The sequence below is a fragment of the Sycon ciliatum genome, chromosome 2 (genome assembly GCF_964019385.1).
Source record: "Sycon ciliatum chromosome 2, ocSycCili1.1, whole genome shotgun sequence".
Lineage (NCBI taxonomy): Eukaryota > Metazoa > Porifera > Calcarea > Leucosolenida > Sycettidae > Sycon > Sycon ciliatum.
The window spans coordinates 12,842,024-12,860,939 of NC_088644.1; the positions used below are offsets into that span (position 1 = coordinate 12,842,024).

An 18,916-nucleotide genomic window follows, 5' to 3' on the forward strand; every position below is an offset into this window, starting at 1 on the left:
GATCTAAGCCAGCTTCAGAGCACATCAAACTGTCACATTTAGCACTGCAGCACTAGTCTTCTGCCACGAGGAAGGCAGTACATGCCACGCCAACATCAAATCATGTTTCGACCTACCTCTGCGCACACACCGCGGATGCTGTGGTAATCTCCTTCCAGACAAACCCGACACGCATGTGCAGTGTGCCAGATGAAATGAAACCTATTAGAGGCCAAGCAGGCATAGAAACAGAGCAATGATTAGGATACACAGAACTAACTGATCACGTTAGCGCCGTACACACCTTGAGTAACTGAGACATGTAGGTGGACAACTCATACAGGAACAAGAACAGCGCCCGCTGCATATCATCTGCCCCAGGGTCACATGATCCTAACTCCACACTATTTCTTATTAAGGCCGCTATGGAGCAATGAACACTATTCAAGCTGTAATACAAGTTCACATTGATGTGGGTGTGAGTTTATGCTTGACTGCCAAGCAGTACACATGCACACATGCCCCGGTACTGATATAACAAGCATGCTGGTCGGCAATGTACAGTGCTGCTCAATAAAATCCGGCCGCACGAGTCAAGTTTGCGCCTTGCACCATTTCGCAGCCCTGTGTTCGCAGGTCTAGGGCTGTGCAGCGCCCGGCGCGTACTTGAGTGACTCGACTGGATTTCATTGAGCACCACTGTATCTGCCAGTGCAACAGTCAGTCACACAGATGTCTGCAGCACTTTAAAAGCAGCTGGAACTACTCAGTCATCACTTACGCACAACCGTCGCATGTGCCGGCTGGACAGTTCTCACTGGTGGCTAGCTGGAGCTCGCCTGAACCCTGTGCGGCAAAGTGGTGACAAACACATGCTTGCTCGAGGCAGTACAGGTAAAGTGTCCACAAGAGGCAGGTCAATGCTCTTAGGATGTGACAAGATCTCGCGATTCCACTAATTTTATTACGATATCGGTTGCATACAATCGTCATGTTTAATGATGAATCAGATTTATGATACGGTACCAGTACACACATGGTTGTATGGTGAGATAGATGTTAAGCAAACATGCTTCTACGAGTGGTTCACTAGCGTGTGGGTATCAGGTCTACTGTACCTCTTTGGAAGCATCACAGTGGAGATTGATGATGGACATGCGTCCATTGTCGCAGCGTGATTCTCCCCTGCATGCACACAGCCAAGGTACAACGGCAGAACAGCCGTGCCGAAGAATTATACCACAATGTGCTTGGAGTCACGGCATTGCAGCTGCCAGTACTAGCAAGAGTATATGACCCCCAAGAGTGTGCAACTCCTGATACCCTTTCTATGGGGTACGCCGACGGCGAAAACTCACATCATGTGGTGTAGTGTCGCAGTTGTATGTTTCCAGCCCGTTTTTAGCGAGCAGCGGAGTAATAGAAAAAGCACTCTCTTACTGCGCGTATGCAAATCCCCAGCATGATCACGGCAGATACTCGGATTGCGCGCACGCTATCCCTCGTTTGAACGTAGTACGAAATGTATCTGAGACACGTGATGTGAGTTTCCGCCACTCTTGGGAGGTTATATACTCTTGATAGTACTCTATGAAGATAATGGTTAGCAGTTACACGTATTTAGACATGCATGAATGCACATCATAGTTCTCTGTCACTGCATGCGTCGTACCAAGCAGATGATTCCACGATGGCCATGCACATGTGTGACACACAGACACACACACACACACAACGCTATGCAGACCAGTCCTCAGCCGCTCTCCTATTCACAACAGACTACCAACAGAATTCATAATCACCACAATACGATTGAGCAGTCTGTGCACTCGCAACAAGGACCATATTAAAAATTCATGTCACGACAAAGACTATTTATGTTTAGTAAGCTCTTCGAAATACTTCCTGGGATGCAATATGGCTTCCAGTAAAATGCCTCTAAGTGTGAAGTGTGGTCTTCCATTTTCCGCAGTTTGTGGATGTGGCTACATATTGTACAGAAGCCAGACTACCGCACATCTGGTCCACTTGCATGCTCTTGGCTACAGACTCTTGATGACATGCATGTTGCGAACTAATACACAGCACACAAAGTCTCACTTGTCAGAGTGGTAGAACATGGAGATAAGAGATTCGCCAGTGCTGTTAGCACGCTGCACTGAAACATGACTGGTATCTGTATTGACACACACACACACACACACACACACACACACACACACACACACACACACACACACACACACACACACACACACACACACACACACACACACACACACACACACACACACACACACACACACACACACACACACACATGCACACACACACACACACACACACACACACACACACACACGCACCCAGCCACATACCAAAACACAATAATAATAGTATGCAGCTGCCAGCAGCATCCCATGCCGAAAAGTGAAAATCCTATCCAAAAAGGTCTAATAACAGACTGGCCACACTCCCAAGTGCCTGGGGGTTCTGTATGTGCATTTGCAATACATACCGCATGCCTTTGAAATGGCAAAATGACCTGAGTAGCGAAATGACAAACATTTACTTTCACCTTATGCAACATTGCCAAGTTCACTACTCATAGAATCCTGGTACTGTGCTAGTAACTGAGACAGTGTGTTCATGGGCAGTGTGTTCATGGGCAGTGTGGGCCTGAGTCTAAACAGTCAAAGAAGCTTCTCGTATAGAGCTGGCTACTACCGTGATCAGACCCTTGGATCATGAGAATGAGTGGAGGCTTATAATATTATTGGAATGTTCAAAATCAGCATAGTGCATGATGTACAGCATAGTGCATGATGTACCGGACCAAGCCCCCACTCACTTGAGCTACTGGTCATTTTATTGCTCTTGAACCGACCACCAAACCACCGTGGAATTCAGGTACTGAGATATGTGCATGTATCGTAGCTACATATGTATGATACCAGACCTTGTAGCCCCCCCCCCCCCCCCCACACACACACATACAAAGAGAGAGAGAGAGAGAGAGACACACACACACACACACACAACATACTCATTGTGCGGCGAGCAATAGCGTCGATCTCTGCGGGAGTCATCGAAGGCTTGATGTGCTCCACGGAAATCAGGTTCATTCCGAGCCTGCATGGATAAGAGAGAAATGTTCATGTAGCCGTAAATGTGCTGTCCAGCCTAGCCTAATGTCCTGCGTGTGTGCACTCTATCTTGCACAGACCAACACACAAGTATAGCCACTGCGCTCTTCACTTCAAGGTTGGGCTACCATTCATTGGTTGGTTAGTTTCGAACCAGATCGAGCATTTTAAAAGCCAACACTCTGCCTTGGTGTAGCACTATGGTCTGTACATGATTGGCGATAGATTGGTCAAAGATACATCATGGCTATTAATGCCTATTATCCTGCCTTGACCATTTCCATTCAATTACTGAATGTCTCGCACCATGTAGAAATAATTTCCGGATTTCAAAAATAAGCAAGGCAAATTTGAACCATTCCTACAAGTGACTGTACACACATCACAAAAAGAGAATGCGTGAATGAATGTTTGCCAATGCCTGTATGGATACTGACCCGATAGGATAGCCGTGGAGCAGCACAGCGTCCTTGACGTAGGCAACTGTATGCCGGCACACCTTGCTATCTACTTGATGGTAGTCGGACCTCAAAGAAACCTACAGAATGTACAATAGAAAGAACACACCGAAATTGGCAACGAAACCTCCCAGTTGCACAAACAATTGTCCGCCGACATCCTGAAAGGTCACACTGTCTCCGATCGCAGTGAACAGCAAGTATATATTCTCTCATAAATGTACTTGCAAATAGGAACTAATCGGAACTGGAGGGCACTTTGCTCAAGAGAGGAAAGTAGTTTCGTTCCAACCTACCCCGTGACCACCACGTCCGCTTGTTAAGTTACCGAAACAGGTAGAGTCCATCTCGGCACCGCAAATGGACACGCGGTACTCATAGACATAGCGAGTACCCTTCGGCGTGAATCGACTGGGTGACTGGATGGCATGCGACCTGAGGGGACAACACCATCATACAGTAGAGACCGTTCACCCCTTACCCGGCACCTGGCTGGCAAACACTGCGACTATTAGACTATTATATGAAGCAACCTCGTCATACTGTAAAAGCAGAAATTTTCGGCGGTGTTATATTTTTGGTACTCTCCGAAATCGGCGGTTCGGTGGAGGGAAATTTTCGGTAAACCAGTTTTCCAGGTACCGGTAAGTGTACTAGTACCGAAATTTTCGGTGCGTTTTATTTTGGCAAAAATTTCGGCACCGAAATTACCGAAAATAAAACACCACCGAAGAGTTCTGCTTTTACAGTAGGTGTTAATCTACATGTATGAGCTGGCATTGAACACCTTCTCACTAGTACATGTACTGCAACGTCAGCAAACACCACTGCCAAAGGTGTTTTTCACACACTCTTCTAGGGTGCAAGTTACCATGCTGCCATGTCATGTTTCCTACAGACAGAGTAGGCAGCTAGCACTACTAGATAGGAGTAGATTCACGGCAACATGTCTAGCAAATTTCTTCCCAACGTTCCCAAACAACAATTTTCTTTTTCAAATCATTCAGAGATTGCCAGGGAAACATATGTTGACTATGCATATCGAACCTGACAACTTAGGAAGGAGGTTATTTCAATAACAGCCTACCCAGCCAGTTGTGTGAAGTCGTACAGTACAGAGTCGGCACTCTTGAATGTGCAGTTGCTGTAGCACATCTCCGATGCTGGCTTGCTGCGTGCTCCCGGGCCGCATGGTACACAGGAGTTGGCGCCGATGCGACGGCTACCGCTGCTGAGCGCCGTACCCGCCGGGCATGGCGTGCACGTGTGATCGCCGGGGATGCTCGTGTCCAGGTAGTTGCCACGCGGGCAGCCTTGACAGGACACTGAACCTCCTTCATGCGGAGAGCTGGCACCCTGCTGCTGTTGCTGCTGTGCGGCGGCTGGCGAGAGACCAACAGCGGAGCAATCCTGACACGATGTACCACCACCGTACATTGTGTTGTTGACGTCGATGGAGTTGATCTTGAGCAACGGATGATCTCTGTTCTGCCAGTCTCCCATTCCTTTGCTAACGGTGAGCACCCAGGTGAACTCATGGTAGGCACTGGACATCACGTGATAGGTGAACTTTCCCAGGCGGCCGTCTCCATTCCAACTCCAGACCATATCCTGGCCGCCAAAGTTAGGCTTGTCGTAGAACGAGAAATCACACAGGGAACGAGGGCAGTTGAGTTCGTAGGAGAACTCAACCGAGCCGACTCTCCTTGGGTTCTTGGCACCAAGGAGAGCCTTTGCAAAGCCGAGGACGTACACGCGGAAGCGTGCTGTGCCACCGTCTTTCATGGTGGACTGCAGCACAGATGCATAGTTGGATTCGAAGTTCCAACCGCTTTTATCCGGATCGTCTAAGCAGGGGTCTGAGATAGAGAACGGGCCGACATGCACATACGGAAACACACACACACACACACGCACATGCACACACACACACACACACACACACACACACTCACATGCACACACACACACACACACACACACACACACACTCACACATGCACACACTCACACATACACACACACACACACACACACACACACACACACACACACACAGAACAAGCCATCAGTACGAGACACTCTCCAGAAGTACTAGCACTGCAGTCAGATACCGATCATGTAACTACAGTAAACCACCTGTCAAGGCAGTGACTACTCGGATAAGGCGACTACTCGGATAAGGTGACTACCTGTCAAGGCGACTACTCGGATAAGGCGACTACTCGGATAAGGTGACTACTCGGATAAGGCGACCACCTGTCCTAGAAGGCCACTGGAACCAGGACCAAGGGATGCTATTTCCAGTCAATTGACAGTGGATAAGGAGACCACCTGGTAACAGAGACCACATCTTCACATGTTGAAGGTCCCTTGAGCGGTCGTCCTAGACAGGTTTCTCTGTACTCCCATCACATTCAAAATTCAAATTCAAACTCCAGACACTTCACATTTTAATGTGAATTGTAAAAGTCTTTCTACCCAGATGCAGCTTGTAAATAAGATTCCATTCCTTTAGTGCAGTACATTCACAACACAGCATAATGCACCGGCCCACCCAACTGAGCACAGCTGCTGGTCAACAAAGTCGTGCTATTTAGATAAAATTAATTCCCGTCCCCTAACGTACCACCATTGTGGCGCCTGCAGGAGGTGGAGAAGGTGAACTGTTCCGTGGCACGGTCGTCCCACCAGTTCAAGTGAATACCATTGACCGTCTGGTAACCTGGCTTACACGCATGACACGCTACAGTCGGGAAGATTGTGACAGCGCCCGGAACAACACAGGTAACACACACAAACACAAACACACACACACATAGTTATCATATTGGAAGATAGTCGCACCGGAGTGCAGGAGAACAGGCCAGCCCTCACTGGACAGACATTGCCATACATGTACCGTAAAGTCCGCTGCAAACGCCCACTTCGCTGCAAACGCCCACCCCAGCGGCCCGGGTTCATACTATTTTCGTCTTTTTCAGGTCAATATAGTTGTAGAAAACTGGCATGAAGGTCGAATGCGTACGATAACGACTATCATGCCTACAAACTGCCTAGGTTTTACCAGAGGCTCTGCAAAAGCCATTGTCATTAACTTGCTGCAAAGAAAAAAACTTCGGTCGAGATTTCCTTTCATACGATGAATGAGAAACCATCTGGTTTTCAAATCTTGAATTTCTGCAGTGCTTGCGACAATGTCGCGCTTTCAAAACGGAACGGTGATTGTTCTGACGAAGCGTCATTCAACAACTTTACAGGTCGCAGTATTGCAGTTGCAAGTCGAACAGGGGGGTCACAGAAGCTACACCTACAAAGTCGCTCCTAACTTAATGAAAACTCTGAAGTGCTCGAGAAAAACCCTTGCCATTGCGCTTTGCGTGATTTGGTAATGGTGGCTTGAAACATAGTCAGAAGTGTATTTGGTTCCTGCAATAGCCTTGTTCTTCGCTACCTTGTTATTCCGAAGTAACTCCCTTTTGCATTTGCGAAATAAAACAACCAACATCATAAAATCACTAGGAGCTAGCTCGTAACTAGTGCCCAAAAACATATTGAAACCCGGAAAATGAACATAGTTTACCGTAGCAAAGCGCTCCTCGCGCTACGGTGTGAGATGCACTTTCATACAGTAGGGGTGACAGTGCATGGGGTCAGTGCATATAGGCCAGCAGATCTTGCAAAAATGGGGTGGGCGTTTGCAGCGGACTTGACGGTACATGTAAGTCGGGCAGGTGTGAAATACAGCTCTCCCAATCCACTTGAAATAAGCACAGTGTGCATTGCTAAATATGGGCTGCATGAGTAAAGCATGTGAGTATGCTTGGATCAGATATGCACTGTTCAACACCCCAGATGACCATGCCCAGGTGGCTGTGTGGGATGTTCGCGGTACAAATTATGTCATTGCGCAATGGGCTCATTGATAGCAGCTATGATCGCCACTGGGAGTGTGTTACTTTGAGTATGTGTGCACAGTGAATAGTGCACAGTGAATAGTGCACAGTGAATAGTGCACAGTGAATAGTGCATGGCTCAAACCTCTGGTTTTGCACATACAGTGAAACCTGGTTAAGAAGAACCGACTGATAAGACACTGATAAGACACTGATAAGACACTGATAAGACACTGATAAGACAAATTTTCGCTTTAGAAGAACTAGCATTCGTAACTCCATTGGATAGATCACTGTGTATTCACTGGGTATAAAATATACCGATAAGAATAACTCCTGTTATTACGAACAAATACTATCGGTCCCTTGGTGTTCGTCCTAAAGAGGTTTGACTTTAGCTCATCTCAACACATACATGTATGCAATCAGCATGGTCTGGTGGCGAGAGATGTAGACCAGCATAATTATAATCACTACGGGAAAAGGCACACAATCAGTCGTCTTGCTGCGATGATCTTGCCTAAGTTAGCATAAGCATTAAGTACACACCTTGTCTGCCATCAGATACTGATCCCATAGGGCATAGGCTGCAATGCCCCTTGGAATGATTGCTCTGGATGCTCATGCCGGGGTTGCACGGCGGACAGCTGACACCGACTTGTGCTTTGGGCAGCTGAGCGGCACCGGTCATCTTCTTGTTGCACAGCATTGGCTGAGTCCACTCATACGTCACATTGGTCTGCAAAGTGCGGCAACGTGCATGTGGACAGACACAGTAGAGATTAGAGACGACGCGCATCTCTTCACGTTTTTTACGCCTACCCTTTGCACCGTTGGCTTGGTGGGAATGCCATCATTTTAATTTGTTAGGCCAATTTGTTCAATGTGCTTCCAATCAAAAGTGTCCAGCTGTCACGAAATCGTGAAAAAGTGGCATTCTCTAAAGGGAAGACTTCAGGGCAAGTTGCTATTCACCAAGATGTTGCCAGTCAATCATTGAATGGAGGAGGAGGAGAATGGGAGAGAGAGAGATAGAGAGAGACGGAGAGACAGAGACAGAGACAGAGAGAGAGAGGGAGAGAGACAGACAGAGAGACAGAGAGAAACAGACAGAGACAGAGAGGGAGACAGGGAGAGAGGGAGAGTGAGAGAGAAAGACAGAGAGAGAGAGAGAGAGAGAGAGAGAGAGAGAGAGAGAGAGGAGAGAGAGAGAGAGAGAGAGAGAGAGAGAGAGAGAGAGAGAGAGAGAGAGAGAGAGAGAGAGAGACAGAGAGACAGAGAGACAGAGAGACAGAGAGACAGAGAGACAGAGAGAGAGAGAGAGAGAGAGAGAGAGAGAGAGAGAGAGAGAGAGAGAGAGAGAGAGAGAGACAGAGAGACAGAGAGACAGAGAGACAGAGAGAGAGACAGAGAGAGACAGAGAGAGACAGAGAGAGACAGAGAGAGAGAGAGAGAGAGAGAGAGAGAGAGAGAGAGAGAGAGAGAGAGAGAGAGAGAGAGAGAGAGAGAGAGACAGAGAGACAGAGAGACAGAGAGACAGAGAGACAGAAAGAGAGAGAGAGAGAGAGAGAGAGAGAGAGAGAGACAGAGAGAGAGACAGACAGACAGACAGACAGACAGACAGACAGACAGACAGACAGACAGAGACAGAGAGAGAGACGGAGAGAGAGAGAGAGAGAGAGAGAGAGACGGAGAGAGAGAGAGAGACGGAGAGAGAGAGAGAGAGAGACACAGAGAGAGCGAGAGAGACAGACAGAGACAGACAGACAGACAGAGACAGACAGACAGACAGAGAGAGACACAGAGAGAGACAGACAGAGACAGACAGAGACAGAGAGACAGAGAGAGAGAGAGAGAGAGAGAGAGAGAGAGAGAGAGAGAGACAAAGAGATAGGGAGAGAGAGATAGACAGGCAGAGAGAGAGAGGGAGGGAGAGGGAGGGAGGGAGGGAGAAAGAGAGAGGGAGATGAGTGGACCAGTAAAGGGTGGTTGCACACCAATTTAAAAGATGACTATGAATACCCAGAGAGTATCTGGCATGATCATGCAGCTAGCAGAGATACCTTTCTCTATTTTAAACAAGAACACAACGTCAGCTTGGGTTCCAATAGAACACCCGCCCCCACCCCTAAATACTCAAACAGCTGCTTGTAAGTCTACATGGTGATAAAACCTCACCTTGCCATTGCCATCACAAGCATCATACACTTTCCACCTCACCTTGCCATTGCCATCACAAGCATCATACACTTTCCACCTCACCTTGCCATTGCCATCACAAGCATCATACACTTTCCACCTCACCTTGCCATTGCCATCACAAGCATCATACACTTTCCACCTCACCTTGCCATTGCCATCACAAGCACCATACACTTTCCACCTCACCTTGCCATTGCCATCACAAGCATCATACACTTTCCACCTCACCTTGCCATTGCCATCACAAGCACCATACACTTTCCACCTCACCTTGCCATTGCCATCACAAGCATCATACACTTTCCACCTCACCTTGCCATTGCCATCACAAGCATCATACACTTTCCACCTCACCTTGCCATTGCCATCACAAGCATCATACACTTTCCACCTCACCTTGCCATTGCCATCACAAGCATCATACACTTTCCACCTCACCTTGCCATTGCCATCACAAGCATCATACACTTTCCAGTAATCGTCCTTTGTGCATGGCTTACGCTGAACACACTCGGAGTGATCATCACCTAGCAGGACACAACGAAGACAATTGCACGATGGAAACAGAAGGTTACACATCCGATGTGGGTACCTTGTCTGACCAAACTGGGCCATTTCTAGCTAAAAAATGATCTAGACACAATGTCTGACTTGATTGAACTGCACAACACACCACAAAGGGTAGAAATCGTTTTCACCAAATCTACCGGTACATACTTCGAAGTAGGTTATAGCAACAATTGCGAGGGATTACCTTCCATGGCATTCATTCCGGATCCACCCTTGTCAGGTCACGTGCACTGGCCTGTGTCTGAAACATTCCCTGCGGCATGCATGACAATACCATTACTACGGGGGAGTTGGGCACGTCAGACCCGGCGGCTGTGAAGTTCAACAGCACACTGACTCGCGCTTAGCAAGCCCACGCCTATCGTGGGAATAACTGTAACGATGCACATTGCACTAAGTGAGTCCGATGATTGGGAATAACTTCGCGGCCCATTGCGCATTGCCAAATAGTATGGATAGCATGAGCGATGCAAGTGAGCACGCTGGGATCAGCAGTGCACTGTACACCACTCCACACCACCATGCACAGGTGGCGGTGTGGGGGTGTTGGTGGTACAAATTACGCCATTGCGCAATGGGCTCATGCACACACCCAATCTTCAACTCACTGGGATACTGCGAGACGGGATCACACGACTTGCACTTGGTCGACGCCTCTGCATCACTGTACATCATATTTACACACTTTGTACACCTACAGGAAAACAAGAACAAAGTCCCCGGCAACAGAAGAGGGCTTAAGAGGGATTCACAGTCCGCAATGACCCAAAAATAACGAGGCATCTCAAATCTGTCATTGCCTACTTACAAAGGAGAAGAACAGAATGATGTTCTTGTACAATTCGACACTGCAGATAGCTCCAACACAGTTCAACCCGATAGATAGCTCAAACACAGTTCAAACCGATAGATAGCTCCAACCCAGTTCAACCCGATAGATAGCTCAAACACAATTCAAACCGATAGATAGCTCAAACACAGTTCAAACCGATAGCTCCAACCCAGTTCAACCTGATAGATAGCTCGAAGCCAGTTCAACCCAATACATAGCTCAAACACAGTTCAAACCGATACCCACTGCTTACCAGGGTGAGCGTGCTTTGTCTGAGAACGTTCCGGCAGGGCACGCCGTACAAGCTGTTGCGTACGCCAAGCCTGCGACATGCACATAATAAAAACAACAACGACAAAATCACACCAGCATTATCAACAACAAGGACGACAGCGGTGGCGACAACGACATGCAAAGCCCAATTGAAGATACCAACCAGTGTAGCTAGTACCGTAAATGGCATGAAACGCCCACCCAAGCTAAACACACACACACACACCCACACCCACACACACACACACACACACCTCAGACCTGCCCATCGCGGAAGCGATGATAGCGAACAGCTATGTTAGACATAGCTGGGATTACACCATTCAACAGCTTGCAAGGCTGATGAATTGACCGCCACAATTTTTAGCCTGGTATCCACCACACAGCTGATTGAAGTGACTTTTCTGGCCAGTGAATCCCTAGTTTTCATTTTTCCATTTTTTCTTCTTCTTTTTCTTTCTTTCTTTTTTCTACACACACACACACACACACACACACACACACACCACACCACACCACACACACACACACACACACGTGCATGCACACATACACACACGTACACACACTTACATACACATGGTTCACTGTTCGCACGGCCAATGTAAACTTGGCAAAGGTAGGATGCAGACTCATTTATCCTATGGAATGTACTTCGAAGTAGTACCCAATGCAAGTTGACCAATCTCACAACATCCAGTGCAATGCTCTAGGATTGTGTCCGGCTTTTAGCTTACCAGTGACTTCAACACGTCGGATTCGCAAAGGCAGCCCTGCCTCTGTATCCTTATAGTTGGTAATTGCTATCAATGCGAGGACGTTATGACCTGCCTTGAGCTCAATCTGAACAAGAGCAAGGATAACAATGACAATAGCGCTGTCATCACACTACCGAAATGGTGAAACAGATGACACGAGTGCTAATATGTCACCGTGTTAGGAAATGCTTGCAGCTCATAGATATCATAGTATCTACAAAGTACAATACAGTCAACGTACAATTTTGGTCGGAAAAATGCTTTCATCAGAAGGGAAATTCCAACCTTTTATTTCAGGATCCTATTTTCACTTTTCGTGAAAAGTTCATTTCACAACAGAGTCCTGTTCAAACTTCAGTTGCGAACAAATATCTGCTAGCGCCCCATACCTAACAAATATTGACAAAAATTGTATTCCTCCACAGCAGGGCCTGAAACGGGTTGTCACACCACACTCGAGTCCACTCCAAACCCATAATTCAGCGACAGTGCCACTAAAAGGCGCGCATGCAGATGTGTCTGATCCATTGAATTGGAAACGTACCACCAAACCTGCTACAATGCAGGTCAATGCAGCAGCTCACTGTCTGTCTGTCATAGCTGAGCTGCAGGCACGCCACACTAGATGACACGGTATCATGCTCAATCTGCCCACACTAGTATAATAATATTGCCCTTAACCCATGGTACCTATCCATGCTATCCGAGTAGACACGGCATCCGCACCAGTATACATCAAGTGGAGTGCTAGGTCTTTGCTTCCAAGCGGTTTAAAAATGGACGCCGCTGCAGTACATGTAGGTGGCAGTGTTCCTTACCGTCTGCCATTCAAATGACTCCAATGGCATTGAGGTGTGGTTCAGTGCCTTGTAGAAGTGCACAGGACCAGATGTTCCGGAACATGTGTAGGACTTGACCTACAAAAACCGGTGCACGGAAACAAGCATTAGTAGGGCTCAGACAGATTGTACAAACATCCAGCAGCTGTGCTGTTTAAAAAACACCCTTCCGGCTGTCACATACAAGTAGCGAATTCATCTCATTCACGATGGCCAATAAGCAAAACCTGAGACTGGTGCCGTGACAGTACATAAGTGTCTGGATCCAGACATAAGGATAGTGGCGGAACTCCAGTTGTTCTGCTTACTAATTCACTGTGTGTCTAATGAGGTCAGTAAGTTATCAATGGCAATAAACTAGGGCTGTTTGATAACTCTAACGATCGAGCAATCGTTTAGATTACCGATTAGGATTATTTGCGTTTTTTAAATTTTTAATTTCTTATACGCGCAGTGCATGCAGCGCAGAGTAGTACACAGCACTGCACACTGCACGCGCGACTCACCTTGTGCTGTGTAGTACAACGAAGCTGGAGCATGAAGCAAGGTCGCGTCCGGTCTACATACATACATGTAACACTTTTTTGCGCAGAATTTTGTACATATTTCCACTTTTGGCCATTCCACGAACATATTCCAGGTGCGGCCTCTTAAAGATTATAATCGAATAATCGATCGTTATGATAAAGAGTAATCGATTGGGCTAAATGGATGATCGTTTCAGCCCTACAATAAACAGAACCAGCTGAAGCGTCATGTTACGCAGCTGAAGCGTCATGTTACGCAGCTGAAGCGTCATGTTACGAAGGTTTTATTGAGATACCACGAACAAATTCTAGAGAAAGTGGTGATGGACAAAGAAATAACTATGATGGAAATGTAATGTGAACAATAATAAGAACGATGAAAAACCTTCGCAACATGACGCTGCAGCTGATTCTGTTTATTGTCACCTCGCCGCCTGTTCAAGTAAGTTATCAGTTAATCGATTCAATTCGGCAGGAAGCATGAGCCCCACATGCGAGCAAGCACCTTGATATCGAACAATACAGGTACCAACTGCTGCTCTCTGGTGGCAAGTGGTGTATCAATGTCTGTGTTACTGCAGTATTCTTAAAGGGGAAGTATACCCTAAAATCAAATTTTCACCAGTTGTAGTCTTCGGGGTGCTGAGTCGAATGGTCTTGGTCCGAGGAAGCTGGGACGCTCCCTTCCTCCTTTATTCCCAATCGAACTCGCGCACTTCCACCGAAACTGGGTGACTGCGCCCTACTAGATGGGGATTTGTATGCAAAATGTCACTAAAAGCGCCATTTCGTTCTTATAAAAGCACGGATGACCGCCATTGGCCCATATGTTGTAGTCTTTTGGACGCTGAGTCGACTGGTTTTGGTCCGAAAAGGCTGCGATGCAGCGCTCCTCCTTTATTCCCAATCGAACATGGTTGAACAAGTGATCACGTGCTCCTGCGTACACCAGTCACCTGGTCACCGTGCCTGCAGGGTACAACTTACTAGCCTGTTTGACCTGTTTTGGGTGCAGTCCTGTCACTCGAGTTGAACTCGAGTTGAACCTTGGTGTGAAAGTTGTCGCCTGCTGGCGCGGTGACCAGGTGATTTGGGCACCCAGGAGCACGTGACCGCTTGTTCAACCATGTTCGATTGGGAATAAAGGAGGAACGCTGCATCGCAGCCATTTCGGACCAAAACCAGTCGACTCAGCGTCCAAAAGACTACAACATATGGGCCAATCGCGGTCATCCGTGCTTTTATAAGAACGAAACGGCGCTTTTAGTGACATTTTGCATACAAATCCCCATCTAGTAGGGCGCAGTCACCCAGTTTCGGTGGAAGTGCGCGAGTTCGATTGGGATTCAAGTAGGAAGGGAGCGTCGCAGCTTCCTCAGACCAAGACCATTCGACTCAGCACCCAGAAGACTACAACTGGTGAAAATTTGATTTTAGGGTATACTTCTCCTTTAACGAACACACACTAAGGCCTTACTTCCAGCATGAGGTAGAATGGCGCTGTGGTTGGGTAAGAATATTGAATACGAATCTCTCCATCCTTGACAAGCTGTGCAAAACACAAGAAACAAAAGCCTTGCTCCTACTGGAGGCAACGGAAGACCAGCAGTGCTTGAATATCAACAGGAAAAAGAGAAACGTAGTAAGGTCAACAGCGTAGCTACAAACGATATCTCCAAGGATTCTCCCGATGAGCTCACAGGGTGAGTGTAAATAGACCCTTGATCATACCAGCACAGGCAACACTGACTTAATTAATAGCTTCCAGCTGGGAGAAGTAAAAATACCGGTATTTTACTACTCCCTGGTGTTCAGCCTGCTTTCCTACTTGTCATTCAGCTTACATCAATTTCCACCGAGACACTGGATGAGCACTCCGCATTGGTCATGACCAAGTCACCAAAATGAGCACTCCAGCCTTGCCTGCAGGCAAGACAGGACACAAGCGAATGGATGAGAAGATACACGTGCGTGCGCGCGCACACACACACACACACGCACACATATACACACACACTAGTACACACACATACGCACACACACGCACACACACTCACGACACACTCACGACACACTCACACACACACACACACACACACACACACACACACACACACACACACACATACACACACACACACACACACACACACACACACACATGTACGCACACATGCACACACACACGCATGCACACACACACATACATACACACATACATACACACACACACACACACACACTAGTACACACACACACACACACACACTCACACTCACACATACACTCACCCTGAGCAATCTGGCTCAAACTCATCATCATTATCTCCATCTTCGGTAGGGCCAGGGTCCTCGCTGCCAAAAGTTCGGGCCACCCGACCACCGCTATTTCGCAGCATTGTACCAGCAGAATGAGATACACCTCTTCCCTCTCTACCATTATCATTCAGCGAACCGGTAAATATATGCTCGAGCTCCTTCACAGAGCTTAGGAAGTTTTGCTTCTCATCTGATAGGACTCCCTTGATATTGTTGATCTCTTCCCATGCATTCCTTGGCTCAACTCTGAAGCCACCAGGGAGGCGATTGGCGTGAAAGTCTTCCCACCTAACACCATCACCGAGGCTGAACGTGCCTGCGGCACAGTCCTGGCAAGTCTGCGTCATCTCGTCCATGTACTGGCCCGTCTGACATGTGTAATCTGCGACAGGTAGTACACACAGCAGCAAATACTGTACATGTAGTACACACAACAGCAAATACAGTAGTAGTCCAGGATCAACATGAACAGACGACACACACACACACACACACACACACATGTACAAGCAAATGTGTATGAAGCATGATACACACAGCCACAAATAGTCCAGTCGCGGTCAACAGGCTCATGCATGCCAAATACACTACGCACACACACACATACACTGCACCTATGGCCATGCACACACGCATGGGTGCATGCGTGCATGGGTGCATGCGTGCATGGGTGCATGAGTGCGTGGGTGCACGAGTGCATGGATGCAAAGGTCCATGGATGCAAAGGTGCATGGATTCAAAGGTGCATGGATTCAAAGGTGCATGGATGCATGAGTGCATGAGTACATGGGTGCATGGGTGCGTGAGTGCATGGGTGCTTGGATGCATGAGCACATGGATGCATGAGTGCACGGACGCGTGCACGTGACACTGCCACCTATCCAGGTAAGACAGCGGGCCAGTTTCCGCGGCATTAACTTACTGCACGGTGATCCAGGCCTCGGGGGTGGTACGTACCCACCATAGCACACTGCACCAAGCTTGGGAACTGCCACATACCAGCGACGTTGGTGCTCATCACACTTGGTCTGGATATGGTCATAGTCGCTCTGAAAATGGCATAAAACAAACGACAGCCATCAGACAATCATTCAAATATCAAAAAAAAATTAATTTTGGATCAATGAGGAGCCCTGCAGCTACAACGCCAGGACATTTTCAAGCAATACGTGTCAGCCATGTTGGCCGGAATTTGGGGGGGGGGGGGGGGCTAGTGTACCCAATCAGGTACCGCGGCTAGAAAAAAAGGACTGTAGGAATAATAGGCTGTCCGGGCCGCCCTACACTCTACAGCCACAGAGCATGACACTGTGTGGCCAGTGTGCTGTATTATATGGATGCAAGTGCTACACAGCACTGAGTAGGCAACTACCACTGCTCACATACATTGATAGGGCTCAATACCTGGGGGCAAAGCTTTCTATCATCAAAATAAAAATGCGGTTAAAGTTCAAACTTTGCCTGAGGATGGCTTCGCGTGAAACTCTAGGTGCAGATAAAACCTTGTTCTTACTTCAGTGTTCAATTGAAGTGTTCTACTTCCCGATCGGGATATAAAGGTCATGCTTTGTCACCCAACTAAACGACAGGTTCTCCGGTGCCTAAACTACCTGCCGCTCACGTGGATGACAACACACAAGACGCTATTGTCCGTGCTATGGGCGGGAGGTGTCTGTCTCCTAATACGGAGGATTAGTAGAGTGTAAATGCAGCTGATAGCAGTACCCCATCGTTGCCTATAACAGAGTCAACTCTCATGATGATCTTGCGCCGTGACAGACACCCATGCAGCAGAAGTCAGAAGATGCACACTCCGGGGTTCATGTACGCTCGACGCAATGTGCGTTTTCGTCGTCGGTGGACCCCATAGAAATGCCTAATCCAGAGTTGCACACTCTCGGCAGCTTATGTACTTTTGGTATTATTCACATTCATTCCCCTGCTGCAGTACATAACATGTACATTTATCAAAAAGTGGGGTGGTAGACGTTTTAGGACACTACGCCTGAATTTTGCATCATTCATACCTGGTGTTCGAAGACCTTATATTATATTACTAGAAGTTTTCAGAGAGCAAGCCTCGCTTGACTAGAACTTCTTCATAAGCTACAGTGTACTCATCTGATTAGCGTCAAGTCAAAATCGCTGACCTTCATTCAGGTCCACTTTGGAAGTTAGAATTCAGTGCATACGTTCAGTGCATACGTTCAGTGCATACGTTGATTCTACTGCCAGTATAGTACTGGTCCTAGCGATTTTTACAATGAACATGTTAGGGGCCGTCCGTAAATATCGAACTTTTTTCACCAAACAAATTATTTTAGTTTAGACGCAACTCCTCCCTCCCTCCCCCTCAGAACGTAAAAAATTGTTGACATACACATGCATATACAACAAAAGTCGCAAGTGTGTCACTGCTCCTATGGCCATGTACATGTATCGAACTTTTCTGAAACGAAATTGGTCAACCCCCTCCCACCCCATAACGAAATTATTTCGTTTCGTGAAAAAAGTTCGATAATTATGGACGACCCCTTATTAGATAAAACCTTGTTTTGTTGAAATTGTACATGTTGTATTGAAGGTTTCGAAACATGTCGATCTACAGTCTAGTCTGCGCACTCATAGTCATAATACCCGGGTCTGCAACCTACTCAACGTAGCCTAGGGCATGTGACACGTTCGGAATGGAATGACAGTTTTCTTTGTACAGAATGGTGCACGTAATTACGTGGACCTATTATTACAAGTCTTACCACCGTGCATGGCCGTTCCTCGTCAACCGGCGTGTCGACGACATTTGCAGTCGTTTCAGCCGGGGCTTCCGAAGTGCCAGACTCTTCATCTCCGCAAGATACTCTACCGACGCTCAGCAGGCAGCCAACGGCGCACACAATGACACACGACTGGTGCCACCGCGCCATTTCGCCAAACACACTCGCTAACTAGAGGAGTGTCGGCTTCCAGAGCACAGGTAGGTCGGCAGTCGCCGTTAGCGAACTAGTAGTAGTACCCTATTGGAGATGTACACCGCTATGTGCCGACATCAACGTCGGCTAAGCGCAACACAAACAGAATCCAAAAACCAAGATTGGGAATTTATGATTTTTTGTCTTCA

General features: G+C 47.5%; 1 protein-coding gene across 1 annotated transcript in view; it reads right to left on the reverse strand.

The window, feature by feature from the left end:
• The window catches only part of LOC135808783 (endosome/lysosome-associated apoptosis and autophagy regulator family member 2-like), a 22,357-nt gene extending 3,441 nt beyond the window's left edge, over positions 1–18,916 (reverse strand). Inside the window, exons 1-20 of the mRNA XM_065322011.1 lie at positions 18,555–18,916; positions 16,721–16,847; positions 15,772–16,180; positions 15,325–15,403; positions 14,958–15,029; positions 12,933–13,031; positions 12,094–12,199; positions 11,337–11,406; positions 10,860–10,945; positions 10,120–10,208; positions 8,029–8,218; positions 6,213–6,329; positions 4,671–5,442; positions 3,880–4,018; positions 3,563–3,663; positions 3,026–3,111; positions 2,080–2,155; positions 1,098–1,164; positions 761–825; positions 117–201 (exon numbers count right to left, since the gene is read on the reverse strand). Of these exons, the coding sequence (XP_065178083.1) occupies positions 117–201; positions 761–825; positions 1,098–1,164; positions 2,080–2,155; positions 3,026–3,111; positions 3,563–3,663; positions 3,880–4,018; positions 4,671–5,442; positions 6,213–6,329; positions 8,029–8,218; positions 10,120–10,208; positions 10,860–10,945; positions 11,337–11,406; positions 12,094–12,199; positions 12,933–13,031; positions 14,958–15,029; positions 15,325–15,403; positions 15,772–16,180; positions 16,721–16,847; positions 18,555–18,722 (3,003 nt within the window). The 5' untranslated portion in view covers positions 18,723–18,916. The remainder of the gene's footprint in view (positions 1–116; positions 202–760; positions 826–1,097; positions 1,165–2,079; positions 2,156–3,025; positions 3,112–3,562; positions 3,664–3,879; positions 4,019–4,670; positions 5,443–6,212; positions 6,330–8,028; positions 8,219–10,119; positions 10,209–10,859; positions 10,946–11,336; positions 11,407–12,093; positions 12,200–12,932; positions 13,032–14,957; positions 15,030–15,324; positions 15,404–15,771; positions 16,181–16,720; positions 16,848–18,554) is intronic.